Source organism: Taeniopygia guttata, chromosome 20, assembly GCF_048771995.1.
Source record: "Taeniopygia guttata chromosome 20, bTaeGut7.mat, whole genome shotgun sequence".
Taxonomy (NCBI): domain Eukaryota; kingdom Metazoa; phylum Chordata; class Aves; order Passeriformes; family Estrildidae; genus Taeniopygia; species Taeniopygia guttata.
The window spans coordinates 11,826,912-11,842,703 of record NC_133045.1 but is presented as its reverse complement, the minus strand read 5'-3'; the positions used below and the strand labels follow the sequence as shown (position 1 = coordinate 11,842,703).

The following is a 15,792-nucleotide window of genomic DNA, read 5'->3' as shown; positions in this document are numbered from 1 at the left end:
AGCTGCTCAGGTTTATCTGTGCTTACAGCTCTGGGTAGGGGCTGCCTGTCAAGCCATGCGGGCAGTGGTTCATACACCCATGATTATGTACAGGCTGCCTTCACAATGAGCTGAAATGTAGGCAATGAACTTTTTCCCCCTCCCCTTCCCTGTATCATAGCAACTGTGCTACTGCAAGGGCTATTTTAAGAACAGTAACTTTTCACCAAACGTGATTATGAGGCAGGCTGAGTGAGCTCAGTGTGCAAAAAATACTGCATCCCTTCCACAGCATCTCTGGGCCAGAATTTGATACCCTCACCCAAAAGCACAAGAAATTACCCTGCAGATTGTCCAAATAGCATCAGAAAGAGGCAACTGTGAATGTTGCTATTTTAAATCAGTGTTCAAGGAAGTTGTAATGATAGCATTGCAAGAAAACACAGCCCTGTCAGGAGCTTCCAGAAAGGAGTGTCCAGGGCTGAGAAATACAAGCTGGGAGGTGAAGGGTGGACAGCAGGAGCATCCATCAGCATGGAGAGCTGCCCAGGGAGGGAAGTGATTGCTTTCTGTGGTTTGCAACAGTGATGTAGGTCTTGTAAATTCTGAGGGAGTAAAGGGGTAGTTTGTATTCTGAAGACTCTTGCCTGAATAAGAGAATAGTAGAAAAGCTTCAGTCATCAAGATGCGTACAGCTGCAGGGATCACTGGCACAAAAATCTTTCAGAGTAAGCAAAGGGAGCAGTTTCTAGGTCTGCATGAGGAGGGATTTGAATTTCTGATCAGCTCAATCACACAGGACACACTTTTCAAAGCTGAGTAACTAAAACTCTGCTAAAAACCTGCAGATTGGTAGGGAATATGAGCAGTCTTTCCTTCTCCAGCATTACTGGATGGCAGCAAGTCGTGCACAGAGCCTGACACAGCCCAGACATGCCAGACCGATCTGGGAACGTGCTACACCACAGTCTCTGCTCATGCAAGGAAGGAATTGCCTTCTCCCAGAGACCTCTGATTGCCCATTGCTCATCTCCCCATGGCAGCTACTTCCAGAGCACAGTGGCCATTCACTGAGGCAGCTGGATGACCACAGAAATAGGTGCCTTCTTGAGAAACCTGAGTTTCTGTGTCCAGAAACCTGATTTTCTGTGTCTGGGTTTTTGTGTCCAGATGGGCTGGTGCCCACAGGATTTGCATTACAGGTGGTTAACACAGAGATCAGGTGATGCTATAGGAGAAGTCTCAGTCCCCTGCGCATGAGCAGCTTTAACATTCCCTCTTCTCAAGAGGATAGCAGAGGGGGCCTCAGCTTTCACTGCTCATGGTTTAGTCAAGGTGAAATGATGTGTTGTTACAGATACTGAAGGCAAAGCCTGCACTGGTGACGATGGCACGAGGGTGACGCAGAGCGAGGCTCCAGCAGCCGTGTGCCAGGCACTCACCTCAGAGGAGGAGCAGCAGGAGACCCCAACAGCAGCAACAACAAATGTGACATCCTTTGGTGAGGAGCTGCACTTGGATGAACTGAAAGAAGATGCAGGTATTGGATATAAAATGTTTTAAAAGAACTATGAAGTGTTATAAAACTACTTCTGCTGAGGGATTGAATATGTCAGTGCATTAAAGGGTCAAAGCACCTTGTTCAGCCCAGCCCCACATTAGGTTAGCAATTGGTACTTAATAGCAGTGATTTTTGAGACTTCTATCAAGCTGAGGAACTACACAAAGCTTGGCATGATGAGATTAGTTGAATTATGAGATGATCCAGTCTTGGCATGGTGCCCCTTTGGTATCAGCAGCGGCTGCTGTGAAGATGAAATAAGTTTCTCTTAAAAAGATTTCTTAAACTTCTGTGCCAAGCCAGAATTTATTAATCCTGGCTCAGGAGAACAGTGTCAATACACAGCCCACACTGTCCATGTCACCACTCTGTCCCCAGCATGCTGCAAACACCAGAGGAGGTTGATACCAGGAGCAGAGATCAGCTAAGCCAGGATTTTTTGATGCAGCTCTGCTGAGCTCATCCATGGCAGCACTTCCAGGGACTGGAGCAGCCAAGCACAGCCCAGCAGCTGGAGGGCTCCATTCACCTCCTGCCAACCAAGAAATGCAAAGCTGCAGAGATAACGCTTTATTTTTCTTTGTGAGGATTGTCCTGTGGTGATTTTGGATCTTCCTGGCCTCTGGGTAATCTTCACACCTTTTCCATCTCCCCTGGCTGCCTTTTGTTCTCTGTGTCACCCCTTCAGGCCCTGTTTTCTTGGGGGTACCAGCCCCTGGCTGCTTCCACCCTCAAAATGGAAATAATTCCCTCATCAGCTGAGGCAAAACCCACTCATCTCCCTGTTCTTACAACAACCAGATCGAATCTTGACCAGATTACATGTTTCTTTTCTTCTTTCTCTCGTCTAGAGCATTTAATTTTGTATCACTAATGAAAATTCTTTCTGAACTTCTAATTCTTACTATTGGGACATACTATTGGGGAAAGATAGCACTAATAAGGTGTCATGTGCTTAACCTTATGGCTCTGCATAAACTCATAGTGTGATTTAAAATTTACCTTACAATGCGTTCAAAAGCATGTATTGAAGCTTCCAAAATAATCCCAGTTTCTTAGATCTCTTTCCCTAATCCTAGTTCCTTTTATTGTCTCCCTGAAACAATCTTTCCTGTCTTCTGTATTTATTTTCCTCCATTTTTTGAGGTGTCATTTCCCCAGGTTCCACAAAAAATAACAGTGGGATTATATTATCCTGTCTCTTTAGTCTGAGAGGCTCCAATTTGTAGGAACTCCTTCTACTACTCCTATTGGTGGCCTCTGGCTGTCAAAATAATTGTTTATCCCTGTCTGTTTATCCCTAGCATTTCTATCTCTAGTGAGTGCACCTGAAGGAATTAATTGGGTGGGAAAGCTCTTCAAAATTGTCAGTGTGATGCTAAATTTATTATAATGTCAAATTTTTTATAACATTGGCCCTTGGGCTCAATCTAGGCCTAATGCAGTGGGTGTCTTTCCAGAGATTCACATGAATAAGTGACCAGCTAAAAACAAAATGAATGGATTTGCTTTATACCCAATGTGTTCTATGTCATCCTGAGGATGTGGGATAAAGGCCAAGGAGGGGAAGAGGAGAAAACATAATTTGCAGACTTCATGTTCGTGTTAATACACAGAAAACGAACAGCCAGGGCACAAAGAGGGCAGTTTTTCCCATCTAACCTCGCCAGTGGGCTTGGGAGCAGTCCCAAGGGGAGGATTTCTACCTGGTAATGAGATGGCATTTGGACAAGTGGCACTCCATGAATAATTCTAGTGCTGAGCACTTGGAATACTTTCAGCAGGGTAATATTCACTCTGCAGTTTGAAATGTGTTAATGGATTTGTGTGCTCAGGACTCAGCTCTGCCTGACACCACTCCCAGAGCAGGGTGGAGTTCAGGACCTAAAAATCTGGCTGGGGCTGGGAGGGTTTGGGATCCACCTTCTCTGTAGCAGAGGTCCCACTGTGGCTGCTCCCCTGCAGCTGGTCCAAGCAGCCCCTCCTGTCCCACTGATCCCAGGGGAGCTACTGCCAGAGAAAGCATTGCTCCTCTCAGGGGAATGCACTCAAATCTGACTCATTTTCTTCTCCAGCTCCTAACATCTACTGGGGCTCCTGATCTTTCCCTAATGTAATCCATTAGTGACTCTGTTTTCCCCTTCCTCTATTACACATTTTGTCTCCTGTGCAGTGGGCACAAACACCCCAGTGATGTCACCCTGGAACAAGGCATTTCCTTTGAAGTACATTTAAAAACATTATTTCCTTCTAGAATACACATAATACAGCAGCTCTCCTGTCATGACAGATTTCACAAGAACTCCTGGTAATGATGCACATTTATTCTTTCCTGTCTCTTTTGAATGATAAATACTCATTCCTCCCCTTCTAGGCACACTCATTAATCTGTTTGTCAACAAATTAAATGCCATTATCTTGCTAATGCTATTGTTTCCAACTGCCTGAGTGCCTTGGTGCCTCCCCACACACTCTGAGCACGAGGCTGCTGAATGTTCATTAATACAGAGAGTTTGAATTCCCAACGAGACACAAAACTGAGCCAAGGAAAGATTTGTGATGCAGCAGCTGTGGGTGCCACTGCAGTGAGATTTTAGGAGATGGCCTTGAGTGGTTTGGAGGGAAAGGTGCTTGGTTAGACAATCCAGAGTGCCCAAAGGAGTGGGATTTGCCCAGGAGTTTGGACCTCTCTCATGTTCTGCATGACCCCAGCTCTTGATCCTCAGCACAGGAAGACACGAAGCTGTTGGAGGCCCAGAGGGCCACCAAAAGGATCAGAGGGATGGAACAGCTCTCCTGAGAGGGCAGTCTGAGAGAGCTGGGGACAGCCAGCCCGGAGAAAAGAATACTCCAGTGAGATCTTGTTTCAGTACTTGAAGGGAACTTATAAAAAAGATGAAGACAAAGTTCTTGATAGGGCCTGTTGTGGTGGAACATGGGGCAATGTTTTTAAACTGAAAAAAAGGAATATTCAGGCTAAATACAAGGGAGAATTTTGTTATAATGAGGGTAGTAAAACACTGGAACACACTGCCCAGAGAGGTGGTAAATGATTCATCCCTGGAAACATTCAAGGTCGGGTTGGATGGGACTCTGAGCAATTTGATTTCGTTGAAGATGAAGCAGGGGCTCATTTCAGGGGATTGGACTAGATACCTTTAAAGGTCCCTTCCAACACAAACTATCCTATGATTCTGTGCTTAGGAGAGAATTAAACAATTTGGTTGAGTACTTCCCCCCTCTGGGGTAGGAAAAATAACCCTCATGGCTACTGCTGAGCCCAGAGTGGCTGGAAATGCAGTTTGGAGGGAGTCTGGCCATGGCTGGGTCAGAGTCAGCCTCCAGGCTCTCTGTGGGTCCCTCACCTGCCCAGGCAGAGATCAGGACATATAAATAAAAACCCAACAGTGAGGCTGTGTGAGTCTGGGCACTGCCAGGGCAGCTGTATCTGAGCAGAATTCAAGGATGCTAATTTTGGACTTCATCACTGAATTTCCACCTGTGTCCTGCTTCAGCTTCATGCATTTCTGAATCTATTCCCCTGTGCCCTCATCACAGCCTGGTCAATTTGATGAACTGCTCAGTGATTCAGCCTGCACTAGCTTTCACAGCTAAGTGCTTTTGCCATCCTTGCAGAGACAATTCTGAAATGAGCAGTGCTTCACCATCTCAAACCAGGGCTTTGGAGACTGATTTCTTTTCTTAAGTACTTCACCAATTCCCTGTTCCACTCTAACTGCTCAGATCCAATTGCAAACCTTTTTTGTGGCAGGTTCTTTTTGGTTGTCAACCTTAACCTCAGGAAATGCTCAACAGCTCTGGAGTCAGGTACAGTAAAAGAAAACTCAGGAAGCAAGTTGAAATCATGTATTTAAAAAGATAAAAATTATATTGGGAAAATAAACACACAACAACTTTTGGAAGGTCAGTTTTTAGGTGGTATCTGGGTTTGATACTCCTTGCCCTTTGGCTGTGTGTTCCTAGACAGAAGAGTAGTCACACAGAACTGTGCCACCACAGCTGTGTGCTCTAAGATAATTCATTGCAATTCTCAAAATTTGCTTTGCCTTGCTATCCTCATTATTAAAAAAAAAGGGAAAAAGGCTTTAGGGAAGCTCAGCAGTTTTCTCAGGAACATCAAAACTAACATTTCCTCAATATCCTTGTACATTCTATTCTTCACCTTCCCTGGCTGGTTGGCTGTTTCACACAGTTGCTTTCACAGTGGAAAAGAAATGTTTCTAGCTGTGTGCCATGTGTTCAGTTTTTGTGAATGTTTCTGGCATTGTCCCCTGGCCTATCATTATTAACTCCATGTTCCATTAATCTTACTCATCTTCCCACTAGCCAAGAAACCTTCAGCACCCACGGAAGAACTGGAAGATGCCAGCCTGCCAGCATCTGAAGACAGTCCACAAGCCTTACTTGTACCTGAATCCGCAGATTCCCCCCAGAAGCAGACAGAAAGAAACCCAGCACAGCTTCCCAGCCCTCCATTGCTCCCAGCTCCACCACCTAAGGCAATCTCCAAAATCACCAAGAGCATAACAGGTCAGTCATCACCGCTCAGTAAAGATTTCCCCATCCTTGATGTGTTGTTCACCTCCACAGCTCTGTCAAATCCTTTCCTCATGCCTGTTTTACAGCCCCAAACTGCTGAGAATCACTGAGTGAGCAGTGACTATGTCTGATTGCCTGATAACAATGCACTGCTATTTGTACTTCACATATTCATCTGAACCTCTCAGGGGATTATTTGTCGTGAGTCTACAACACTAAACACACATAAAACAAATCAAACCAAATGCAAACATCTGCTGAATCCCATGCTCATATTGATATGCCATAAAACACAAGGAAGATTTAAATGTTTTCATTACCTGGACTCCCACTGGAGAGCAGGACAGCAGCCAAAATCGAGTTCAAGTCAAAGGTTCTGCAGAGGTTTCTGCCTGAAGGGTTTACTCTCTAGGGCAGGTCTAAACTAGAGCTGTGAAATCTGCTGTGAAGAGTGATACACCTGGCAATCCTCTGTGCCAGACTTTATTGGACATTTCCAAAAGCAATTCCCCTGGGCTTGATTTTCTAATGTATTGCCAATGTTGTTACATTTCTCAGCATTCTGGCACTGCAGAAAGGGTGCTAAAATGAGAATGATTTTAGTTGGTTCCAATTTCAGGGCTCCTACATATGGTAAAAGCAGTTAAAAGGGCCTTATTGCAAATGAAAATCAAGTCCTGACATCTAAATGTCAGACCTGTTGGATATTTAGACTTTTAAATGACAGCCATTATGTGAGCCCTGATTTGCATCCACACTCATCATCTGGCACAATGAGCAGGGTTTTCAAAGTCACCAGGAAACAAAACATCAGAGGGGTTCTGTGACCTGACCACTGAGGCTTAGAGAAAATATTGAGGTTTTCAGTCTCTTTGAAGAAAATTACAAGTACTTGTTTCCCATGGAAACAATTCATACTTTGTCTGTGCTTAAAAGCTGTAATAACTCAAGTGGGAGGTGGATTCAAAATGGCATTTTAGTGCTCTTCAGGAGCTGCTGTTCAGGTTATTTCACTGTCCTGTGCTGTGGGTGAGGCTCAAGCCTCCCCTTCCACCTTGCAAGAGGAACAGGCAGCCCCAGGCCCCCCTGCCTTTGCTCAGCTGAGGAGAAGGCCATGCTTGGCATCAGATGTATTTGGAAACCTGACCCACACAGGGTATAGAGATTACACCTCCAACAAGAACTTCAGAGCATTTAGAGTTCAGATATTTTGCTGCTTAACCCAAGTATTTCCTGTAGCAGCTGAGATATTTTGAGTTTTGGTATTTAGTTCTCATTTACATCTTCCACAAACAACTTTTAATTTTCTCAATGACTCCAGTAACTCTAGACCCTTTCCCAGTAGTGATTATACATGTTTATTTTTGTGGGGATGTGGGGGCAGTGCTAAGTTAAAATTAAACAAATACCGTCAGTGAGTGAGAGGAAATACAAAAGTGTGGGGAGAAAGAAAGGGCAATTATGAAAGAAAAGGGAGATGAAGAGGTTGAAAATCTCTTTTGTGTTTAGTTTTTTCCCTCCCTTAACACTGCTAGGGATGCTGTCAGCAGAGGAGTGAGGAGTAAGTCAAGCACCAATTAATCAGAGAGAGGAGGAACAGGGCAAGGTGCCAAGACATCACTTTGCAAGATTATTCACTGAACATCTGTCATTAGGACAAATAAGGTGTGATCTCAGGAAATTCTCAATATTGTCCAAAGCTGCAAGGAGGATGAAATTAGCCCTTGACCTGTTCCAGGAACGAGCTGGTGTAAAGACAAAACAGAGTCTTCTCTTTCCCTGCTTTGGGGTTGAGGTGAGCCCTGGCTCTTGTTCTGAGGAAACACAGACACCCTCTCTCTGTGTGCAGAGATAAAGTGGCTCTGGAGGTGGTTTTGTCCATCCTCTCAGGCCATGATTCAGTGGCCAGCAATTGATCAGAGATCAATTTATGATTTATGATCTGTCCATCTCCACAGCAGCACAGAATCAAACCCCCCATGAGTACCAAACCCAGCTTTGCTCAGCAGAGCTTGGCTGTCTCCTGGCTGGAGCAGCACCCTGATCAGGCAGGAGGAGCTCTGGGGTGGGCAGGTGGCTCACACACTGCACATCAGGCCAGGCTTAGTGTTGCCACACTCAGATTTTCAGTGTTTCACTGTGGTTATGGTTTCAGGAGCTCTTCTTAAGCAAACCTAAGAAAATGCATGTTTTTGGTAACCCTTATGCAGGATGCTGGCTCTGAGAGGAGGTATTTAATAACTGAAGTTAGTATTTTTTGCTCTCTCCAGTTTTCTAGCAAGTTACTGGTAACTGGAACCAAGTCCTTGTTACAGGACTACTTCAGGATAATCCTGGTCTGAAAATAGGTTTTTTCTCTGCTATGAATTGAAGGATTTATCTCCAAAGGAAGAGAATAAAAAGGAAAAATTACCTGTGAAAGCATGTTTGTACCAAAGCGGTGCAAGCTGTGCCAGTTTAAATTCCCGTGTGAAGCACTAGGTGGCAACAAGGGACAAGAAATACTCTGGATGAGGCGCTCGAATTGCCTTTATCACCCAGCCCGAGCTGCTGGTGTAAACAACCCCATGTGCCAGAGGCGTGGGACACGGATAGAGGGGAGGGGGAAAGGGGAAGAGGACTGCAGAACAGAAAAACGATCAGCATCTCTTCCAGGCCAGATGTTCAGTTATCCTAAGGGGTATTGTGTGAAGCCACCAAATTTACAACCGGGGAAATGTCCACTGTGCTTCAGACTCAAATGCTAGGAAATGTATAAATCAATCTAAATGTGTAACTCTAATTTCAGACAAAAGGTTTACGTTGCACAGAAAACAGCTGAATCTGGGGCTAAAAAGAGATTAGATTGCCCCACCTTCCTTTTTTCTTGTTAGTGCTCAGTGCCCCATCTTTCATTTGTATGTCATTTGGCAAGTTTTGTTATGCAAACATTATCTCATATTATAATGATTTTGGCATTTTCTCCACGGGCATATGAAAGACAGAGGTCTGGGCTGTGCTGCAATCACAGAGGAGCAGCTAATAGACACTGGTACATTTTGTCCAGACTCAGAACCACAGGGCATAAATTTTAATACAGTCTGCAGAGTCCAGCAGAGAAAATGCTAGATTGGAAAGCCACCACAGCCCAAGCCTTTGGTGGTTAGGAGCAGCAGTGTGGGCAAGCAAAAATGCAGTGGCAGGCTGGAGAAAGGAGAATCTGATCCTGTGATAAATAGGGGAAGTGGGAGAGGCATCTGTTTTGCTAGATTAAAGATCTGGAGTGGTGCAGCAAGAGCCTTTTGAACTCAGTTACTCAGCCAGTTACCTCACAGCAAGAGCAAAACATCACCATTTATCCTCTGTTCAATACAACAAATTAACTTCAGTGCAGACTCTGTGCAAAAAGAACAAAACAGAAAAAACATTGCACAACCTCTTCCCCTCTTGTGTTTTGACAGCAGGAAGTGAAATGGATGATCCAGCCATGAAATCTCCTCCTTCCACCATCCTGAAGAACTATGTCATTGTGGGTTCCTCCCAAATCTCAGGACAAGCTGCCCTCTTCCACCCCTCTGGCCAGAAAAGCTCCGAGCCCCATGGCAGAGGCCAGGTAACAACGCCCACCGGTTCCCCTCACCTGGCTGCCGTTCATCTGCCTTTACCTCCCAGCAGAGTCATTGAAGAACTCCACAGGGCTCTGGCCACCAAACACCGGCAGGACAGGTACCTACAGCCTGCAGGCACAGGGCTGCATGAGGACACTCATCCCACCACTTCATTTTTCTTGGAAAGTGTTCCTATCCTCTTGTTAGTGTTTTAATTGCTGCTACAGCTTGGGTTTGCCTTCCTCGTGTCACTGCTTGGAACAAATGTCCCTGGTTAAAGTGCTTCATTTGGCAGCTCTTTCATTGTATGTTCCTCCTTTATAAGGAGGCTACTGTGGCACAGGAGTAGGTTTCCAAACAGGTAGAATCAGGTGATAGTCCTTGATCTACTGCCAAAGAAAACCTTCCCCACAAGATACTGAGTTAGAGTAGCAAAGGCACATCCTGCTCCAAGAACTCTACACATGAGAAATGCTGCAATTTCTGTGTCTCTTGGCTGACACAGGAGCACATACAAGATCCATTTTTAATACAAATGTTTTTGTGGGAGGACATTGGGTGCTTTATCTGGGTTTCATTATAAGCCCTCCTGTGGATCAGAGAAGGACAGAGATAACTTTTGCCATCCCAGAACTTTGGAGTGAAGTTGGTATCATTTCTCAGTTCCCTAAAACTATTGGCCAGGGACCAGATCACATGTTGTCACTTCCAGACCCTTAAATTCTTGTCATAATCATACAATATCATATGAATGATCATATTTCATGCCATGCATGTTTTACATTAGAAGGATGTGTTGTTGTGAGGTTTTTAATCACTACGGTGTATCTTGTGACCATATATCAAAGAAAAACCTTATTCACCACCCCTCCATGTCTTATTTTAATGGCAGAGACAGGAAAGTAGATCTGCATTAGCTATTCTCAATTTGAAAAAGCCATCCTGTGTTGGTCCATGCTGAACTCCCTGCCCTGCCCTTTACCAGCTACAGGATGTTTTTCTCATTCTCATGTAAGTTTCTAGTGCAGCAATAAAAACATCTTTGTAAAATCTGGGCTGTGCATCTTCCACCCATAGCTTCCACGGAAGAGAAAGCAAAGGCTCTCCAAAAAGAAGGGTGGATGTCCGTCCCTCGAGAACGTCGAGTATGGAGCGCAACAAAGAGAAGGAGAACTCGCTGAGTTATGGCAGTGACTCAGAAAACAAGAGGAACTCGGTTAAAGAGTCAGATGAGAACAAAGAAAACATGATCATGAACTCAGAGCTCAAGGAAGAGTCTGTTTTTTATCAGGATGAGGAAGTTTTGAACGACTCTGTTATTTCTGGTAAGCAAAGTCACTGTATTACAAAGATAACTCTCACAACCGAAGGGAATGCTCTAAAGGCAGCAGAAAATATTGGGAAGAATAAATTCCTCTACTGTCACATCAGCTTTTTGAAGGAACCCTGGTGAAAAGCTGAAGTTAAATTGGAGTCACAGTGATTGTGACTGTGCTCCAGGTGTTGCACACTGAGGTGTATCACTGTGCTTTACCCTCTCAGTTACTGGTGCACCCTGGGGCTGCTCTGTATGAACAGCAGCACTCCCAGACATCCCCCTGTGAGCAACCAGAGCTTTCTGTACACCCTGTGCCAATGCTGGCGTGGTCTGGAATTTCAGAACTATTTTTCCATGCAGTGAAGGTACATGGAAAAGTGATAGAGACCAATCAATCTAGGAAGGACAAACATGTAGAGAAAATATCTTATAGAATAAAGTTTCTCTCCATCTGGTCCATTTTACCCCTTCTTAAGACATGTGGGGAATGCATTTTATAATCCTGTGCAATTATTTAAGTGAGCTTTGGCAAAATAATCAGCTCTCATTAGAAAATTTGTCATTCAAGGTTTTTAATGTTTTCCATGTTAGCAAGACAGATTCAATCTGAAATGAATCCTTCACTCTCTCCATGAATGCATTAAAAGAAGGCAGACAGAAACAATTTATAAAGAAATAATTGTTATAACAGATGAAAGATGAATTTTAAAAGATGCCTTTGAAAGCATGAGCCAGCAGACAGGACATGAGTTCTGCTGCTGTATCTTAAGACACCAAGTAACAGAACAGACTCCTGAGGTAAGGCAAAAGAAAAGAGTCCCTTGCCTAATTGCTGTACATTTAAGGATATCTTAAAATACCTTTTTCTGTCTATGTATGTAAAAGTGGCCTCTTTTGATAAAGATTCTAAGAGCTAGAGGCAGCCAGGCAAAAAATACATTATCCCCTATGAGTAAAACCAAATCTAAATATTTAACTATTGAAGGTGAATCTCTCTATATTTAACAAATAATTATTTATTATGATGATAGGAGGGCACTGGTTATTGTAAAAGTTTCAGTGATATCTAGAAGCAGCTCTGGGCTTTCCACAGTAAGTGCTGGAGTTTTGGAAAAGACCTGCAGTTGAAGGACAGTGGTGGTGTACTGGGGATGGCTGAGGCCCCCTGAGAAAAACAGAGCTGCTTTCAAGATATTTTGGCATTATTGTGGCTGCAACAACACTGCTGCTTGGCACAGAGGATGCTGAGCTCTGACCTCTGACTGATGTCCCAGAGCAAGCTGGGACATTCCCAAGGCATTTCTGGTGTGGAGGCACTGCTGGTGCAAGAGTTCCCAGGGACAGCACCAGAACAATACCCTAAACATCTCCAGATTCCTTCTGGTTTGAAGGGATCTGGGCTGGTTTCCAAGCCAGGGAGTAAAACTATCCATTAATGCTGAGCTGCTTTACAGTCCCTGTCCTGCCTTAGCAGTCACCTGCTCTGCCACTGCCACCACCACAGGGCACAGTGCCACAGCCCTGGGGCTACAGGGAGGTACAGACACGTCACGTAACTCTGAAAAAAGTGAGGAATTATGCCTTGGTTTTCTATTCCTATTCAATAAATCATTATTTGAAACCTCTGAAAATGCAAGGCAAGATGAGCTTAAAAAAACATGTTACTAGAATATAGCTCACAACTGATAACTGGTGCAGTCAAGGTCTGTCCAACATCAGGCAGTGTTAGGATTTGCTGTTTGATTGATAGAACAGTGAAGAGGATAAAAAGAACAGTAAACATACAGGAAATTAATTGCCATGATTTGACTGAATTGAAACAGGGAGTTTTTCCAGGAACCTGCAGCCTGAACATGAAAAGGGTGTGAAGCATTTCCCAAGCATTTCTTATTGACCTAGCTAAAGTGTGATAAATAATGAGAATATCCAGCCTGAGATAGATGGTCGGGGGCAGACTGGCTCTGAATGTGCCTGATTGACTAAGAAAAATAACTTTTGGAAAAAGAATACTTAAATAAGGGTGCTTGCAGGTCCAGTTTCTACTGAGATAGTGATCAGGAAGGAATTTGTCTCAGGGTGCTTAAAATGTATGTGGAGAAGAATAGCTTGGGGCTTTATTTCCTCTTTGTTCTCTAGTTTTGTTTTATTCATGCACTTATTCTCTTTTAATATATAGATTTTGCATGTACACTTGCATTTTAACCTGTTCTAGTAAATGATGTTTCATTATGAACAGTCCATCTTTGATTGACAGAGGGAGCTGACACTGTTAATTAGGATTTTGACCCCACTTCCTTTGAAGTCAATGACAAAAATCCTATAGATTATATCACTTTCCATTTTCCCAAGGTGCACTGCCCTGGACACTCTGCACTGGCCAGTGCTGCAGCTCCCGTGGACACACAGAGCTCCTTGTCCACAGAAACCTCCTGACATGACCAAATTCCTCCTGTGATCTCTTTAAAATACTCAGGTGAAACTGGGAGCGTGTGCAGGGATTCCCAGGAGTTTTCTAGCCCCAAATGTCCTTCTTTCCAGCAGGAATTCTGTTGGTTCCTCTGCACCCACTCCCAGCGTGGTGAGAAGCTCTGTCAGAGTCCCCAGTTTGGGGCTTTGTGAGCCAAATGCTTCTGATGGAGTCAGATATTCACTTAGCAGAAGGCTCTGTGTGGCAGCAGCCAAATCATTTCACTTCCCTACCCATCTGTTAAATGTATATCTGCTACTTCAGACAGGGCTGTGTGGTTTAATTTAATTAATGCTTGCAACAGACTGTGAGAGCATTTCAAGGAAGGTGCTAAATAAGGGCACAGCTTTTTAAGCTCCAAAAGGGGTTTTGAGCTGATTATGGTTTCTGAAAAGTTTAACTTTAGATCAATGCAGCTACCAAGAGATATTTCACTGCTCACACAGGGAGACCAAAATTACTGTGCTCCACTCTTTCCAACAGGTAACTGTGGGAAGAAGGCTGTACAGATTCCTCCCTCTGCATAAAGAATTTTGAGATCAGTAGTGATAATAAAAAAGGAGGTCCACAGATCCCTAGCAAATAAAACCCCAAATAGAACCTATTTAGGATTTAGAATCTTGCCAACCTCCAGAGCATCCTTTAAAAAATAGACTTTAATCCTAACTCAAATGCCAAACAAAAATACCAATTAAATGTCATTTTCTTTAAAGATGAGGTGACCTTCTCTAGAAAAGGTGAAGCATTAAATTTAAAAAAACTCAAAGCCTTCAAAGCAAAAAGGAGCCAAAACAAATTAACCTCGTATTACACACCATGCTTCCAAGATGAAACAAAGATTTAACTGCAGTTCCTGCATGCCCTGAGGAATACGTTCTCTCTGCATTTGCAGTGCTTTTGTGTCTGAGCCCTGCTCAGCTGCAGTGCTGCTTTCTGACATTAATGTGTACAACTGCTCCTTGCACAGCACCACACAGATCACTGTCACTCTGTGCCATTCCTGCTCTCCAGAAGTTCCTGTTTCATCCCCAGGAGCTGCCTTTCTAATAGCTTTGCTTTCAATGCATGTCCCAGGTACTTTGCCAAGAAAATGCAAGAAAGAACTGCTGGCAGTAAAACTACGGAACAGACCAAGTAAGCAGGAGCTGGAAGACAGGAATATTTTCCCAAGGAGAACCAATGAGGAAAGACAGGAAATCCGGCAGCAAATTGAAATGAAACTCTCAAAGTAAGTGTTGTGAATGAGAACAGGGAGGAGCCTCCCTTCACAATGGAGCATCCTCTGAGCCCTGTCAGAGGCACTGCCACCCACCCCCAGGTCCATTGCCTGCAGGGAACCATCCACAAACCAATACAGCACATTTTCAGCTGTCAGTCAGCCACAGGAGAAAAAGTTTTAACTCTTTCTTCAGTCAGGATTGCCTGGATTTCAAGGGAAAACAAGACAAAAGTCAATTTAGGAGACAAAATCTTGCCAAATCTACCTGCAGCTCTGCTGCTACAATCAGGATTTGGAGGTCCTCCAGGAAACCTAGTGCTTTAACAAAAATAGTAGTATAATTATTTATCAACCAGATTTGGCTTTGTCATCTCGAGCTGAATGTGAGGACAAAGGCAGTTGTTGGAGCTGCATATTTATTTGCCCAAGGGAAAGCTGCTGCACTGGTAGCTGCACTGGTGCCTTAAGGCAGAAGCAGCATTGCCCTCACCTGGGGAAGGTGCCTGTGTAAGTCCAGCTGCAGGCACAGCAGGGACACTCGGGTTTGATCAGTAACCAGGGCAACAGGGGAGAGCTGTGAGAGAAACAGCATCACTGTGGTGTGCAGCCTAAAGCAAAGACTGAAGGTAACTGGGAGGCTCAGACTGCACCATTTGGGTTTTGTGTGTGCTTTTTTAAGGGCTGCATTTGGATATCTGCAAACATGAATATTTTAGAGGAGGCAAAGTGGATTGTTAAAGAATCTGTGCTGTGCTGCCCACACAGGGACAGTGAGCGCTGCTCACCGCCAAAATGCTCGGAATCAAATTGGGAAACATGCACAGAAATTCATTTTCAAGGCTTATTAAATATTAAATATCTCAAACCTCTCCTGAAAGAAACATTTATTGATATTTAGACTAACTCATTCATGTGCATGCTTTTGATTAAACTTTTACCTCCGGGGACAGGGAATGAGAACAAATGTGTGGATCAGAGCACAAGTCCTAATGGACCAGAGTTTATGGAGGAGAACATCTCTGCCTTCACCACTCCTGCCCTCAGCTAAGGCATGAGCTGCTGAGGGAACACAGAGAAGGTTTTGGGTGCCCTTCATGGTGC

General features: G+C 44.1%; 1 protein-coding gene across 4 annotated transcripts in view; it reads left to right on the top strand.

Moving 5' to 3' along the window:
- PHACTR3 (phosphatase and actin regulator 3) overlaps positions 1-15,792 on the top strand; it is a 98,471-nt gene that overhangs the window by 55,413 nt on the left and 27,266 nt on the right. For 2 of the 4 annotated variants that reach the window (XM_030288432.4, XM_072916955.1), the window contains exons 4-8: positions 1,337-1,519; positions 5,888-6,091; positions 9,544-9,805; positions 10,765-11,012; positions 14,547-14,700. In XM_030288432.4, the coding sequence (XP_030144292.4) occupies positions 1,337-1,519; positions 5,888-6,091; positions 9,544-9,805; positions 10,765-11,012; positions 14,547-14,700 (1,051 nt within the window). Of the gene's footprint in view, positions 1-1,336; positions 1,520-5,887; positions 6,092-9,540; positions 9,806-10,764; positions 11,013-14,546; positions 14,701-15,792 lie in introns of all 4 variants that reach the window. The other 2 variants (XM_002198849.7, XM_030288433.4) reach the window with 1 other exon arrangement.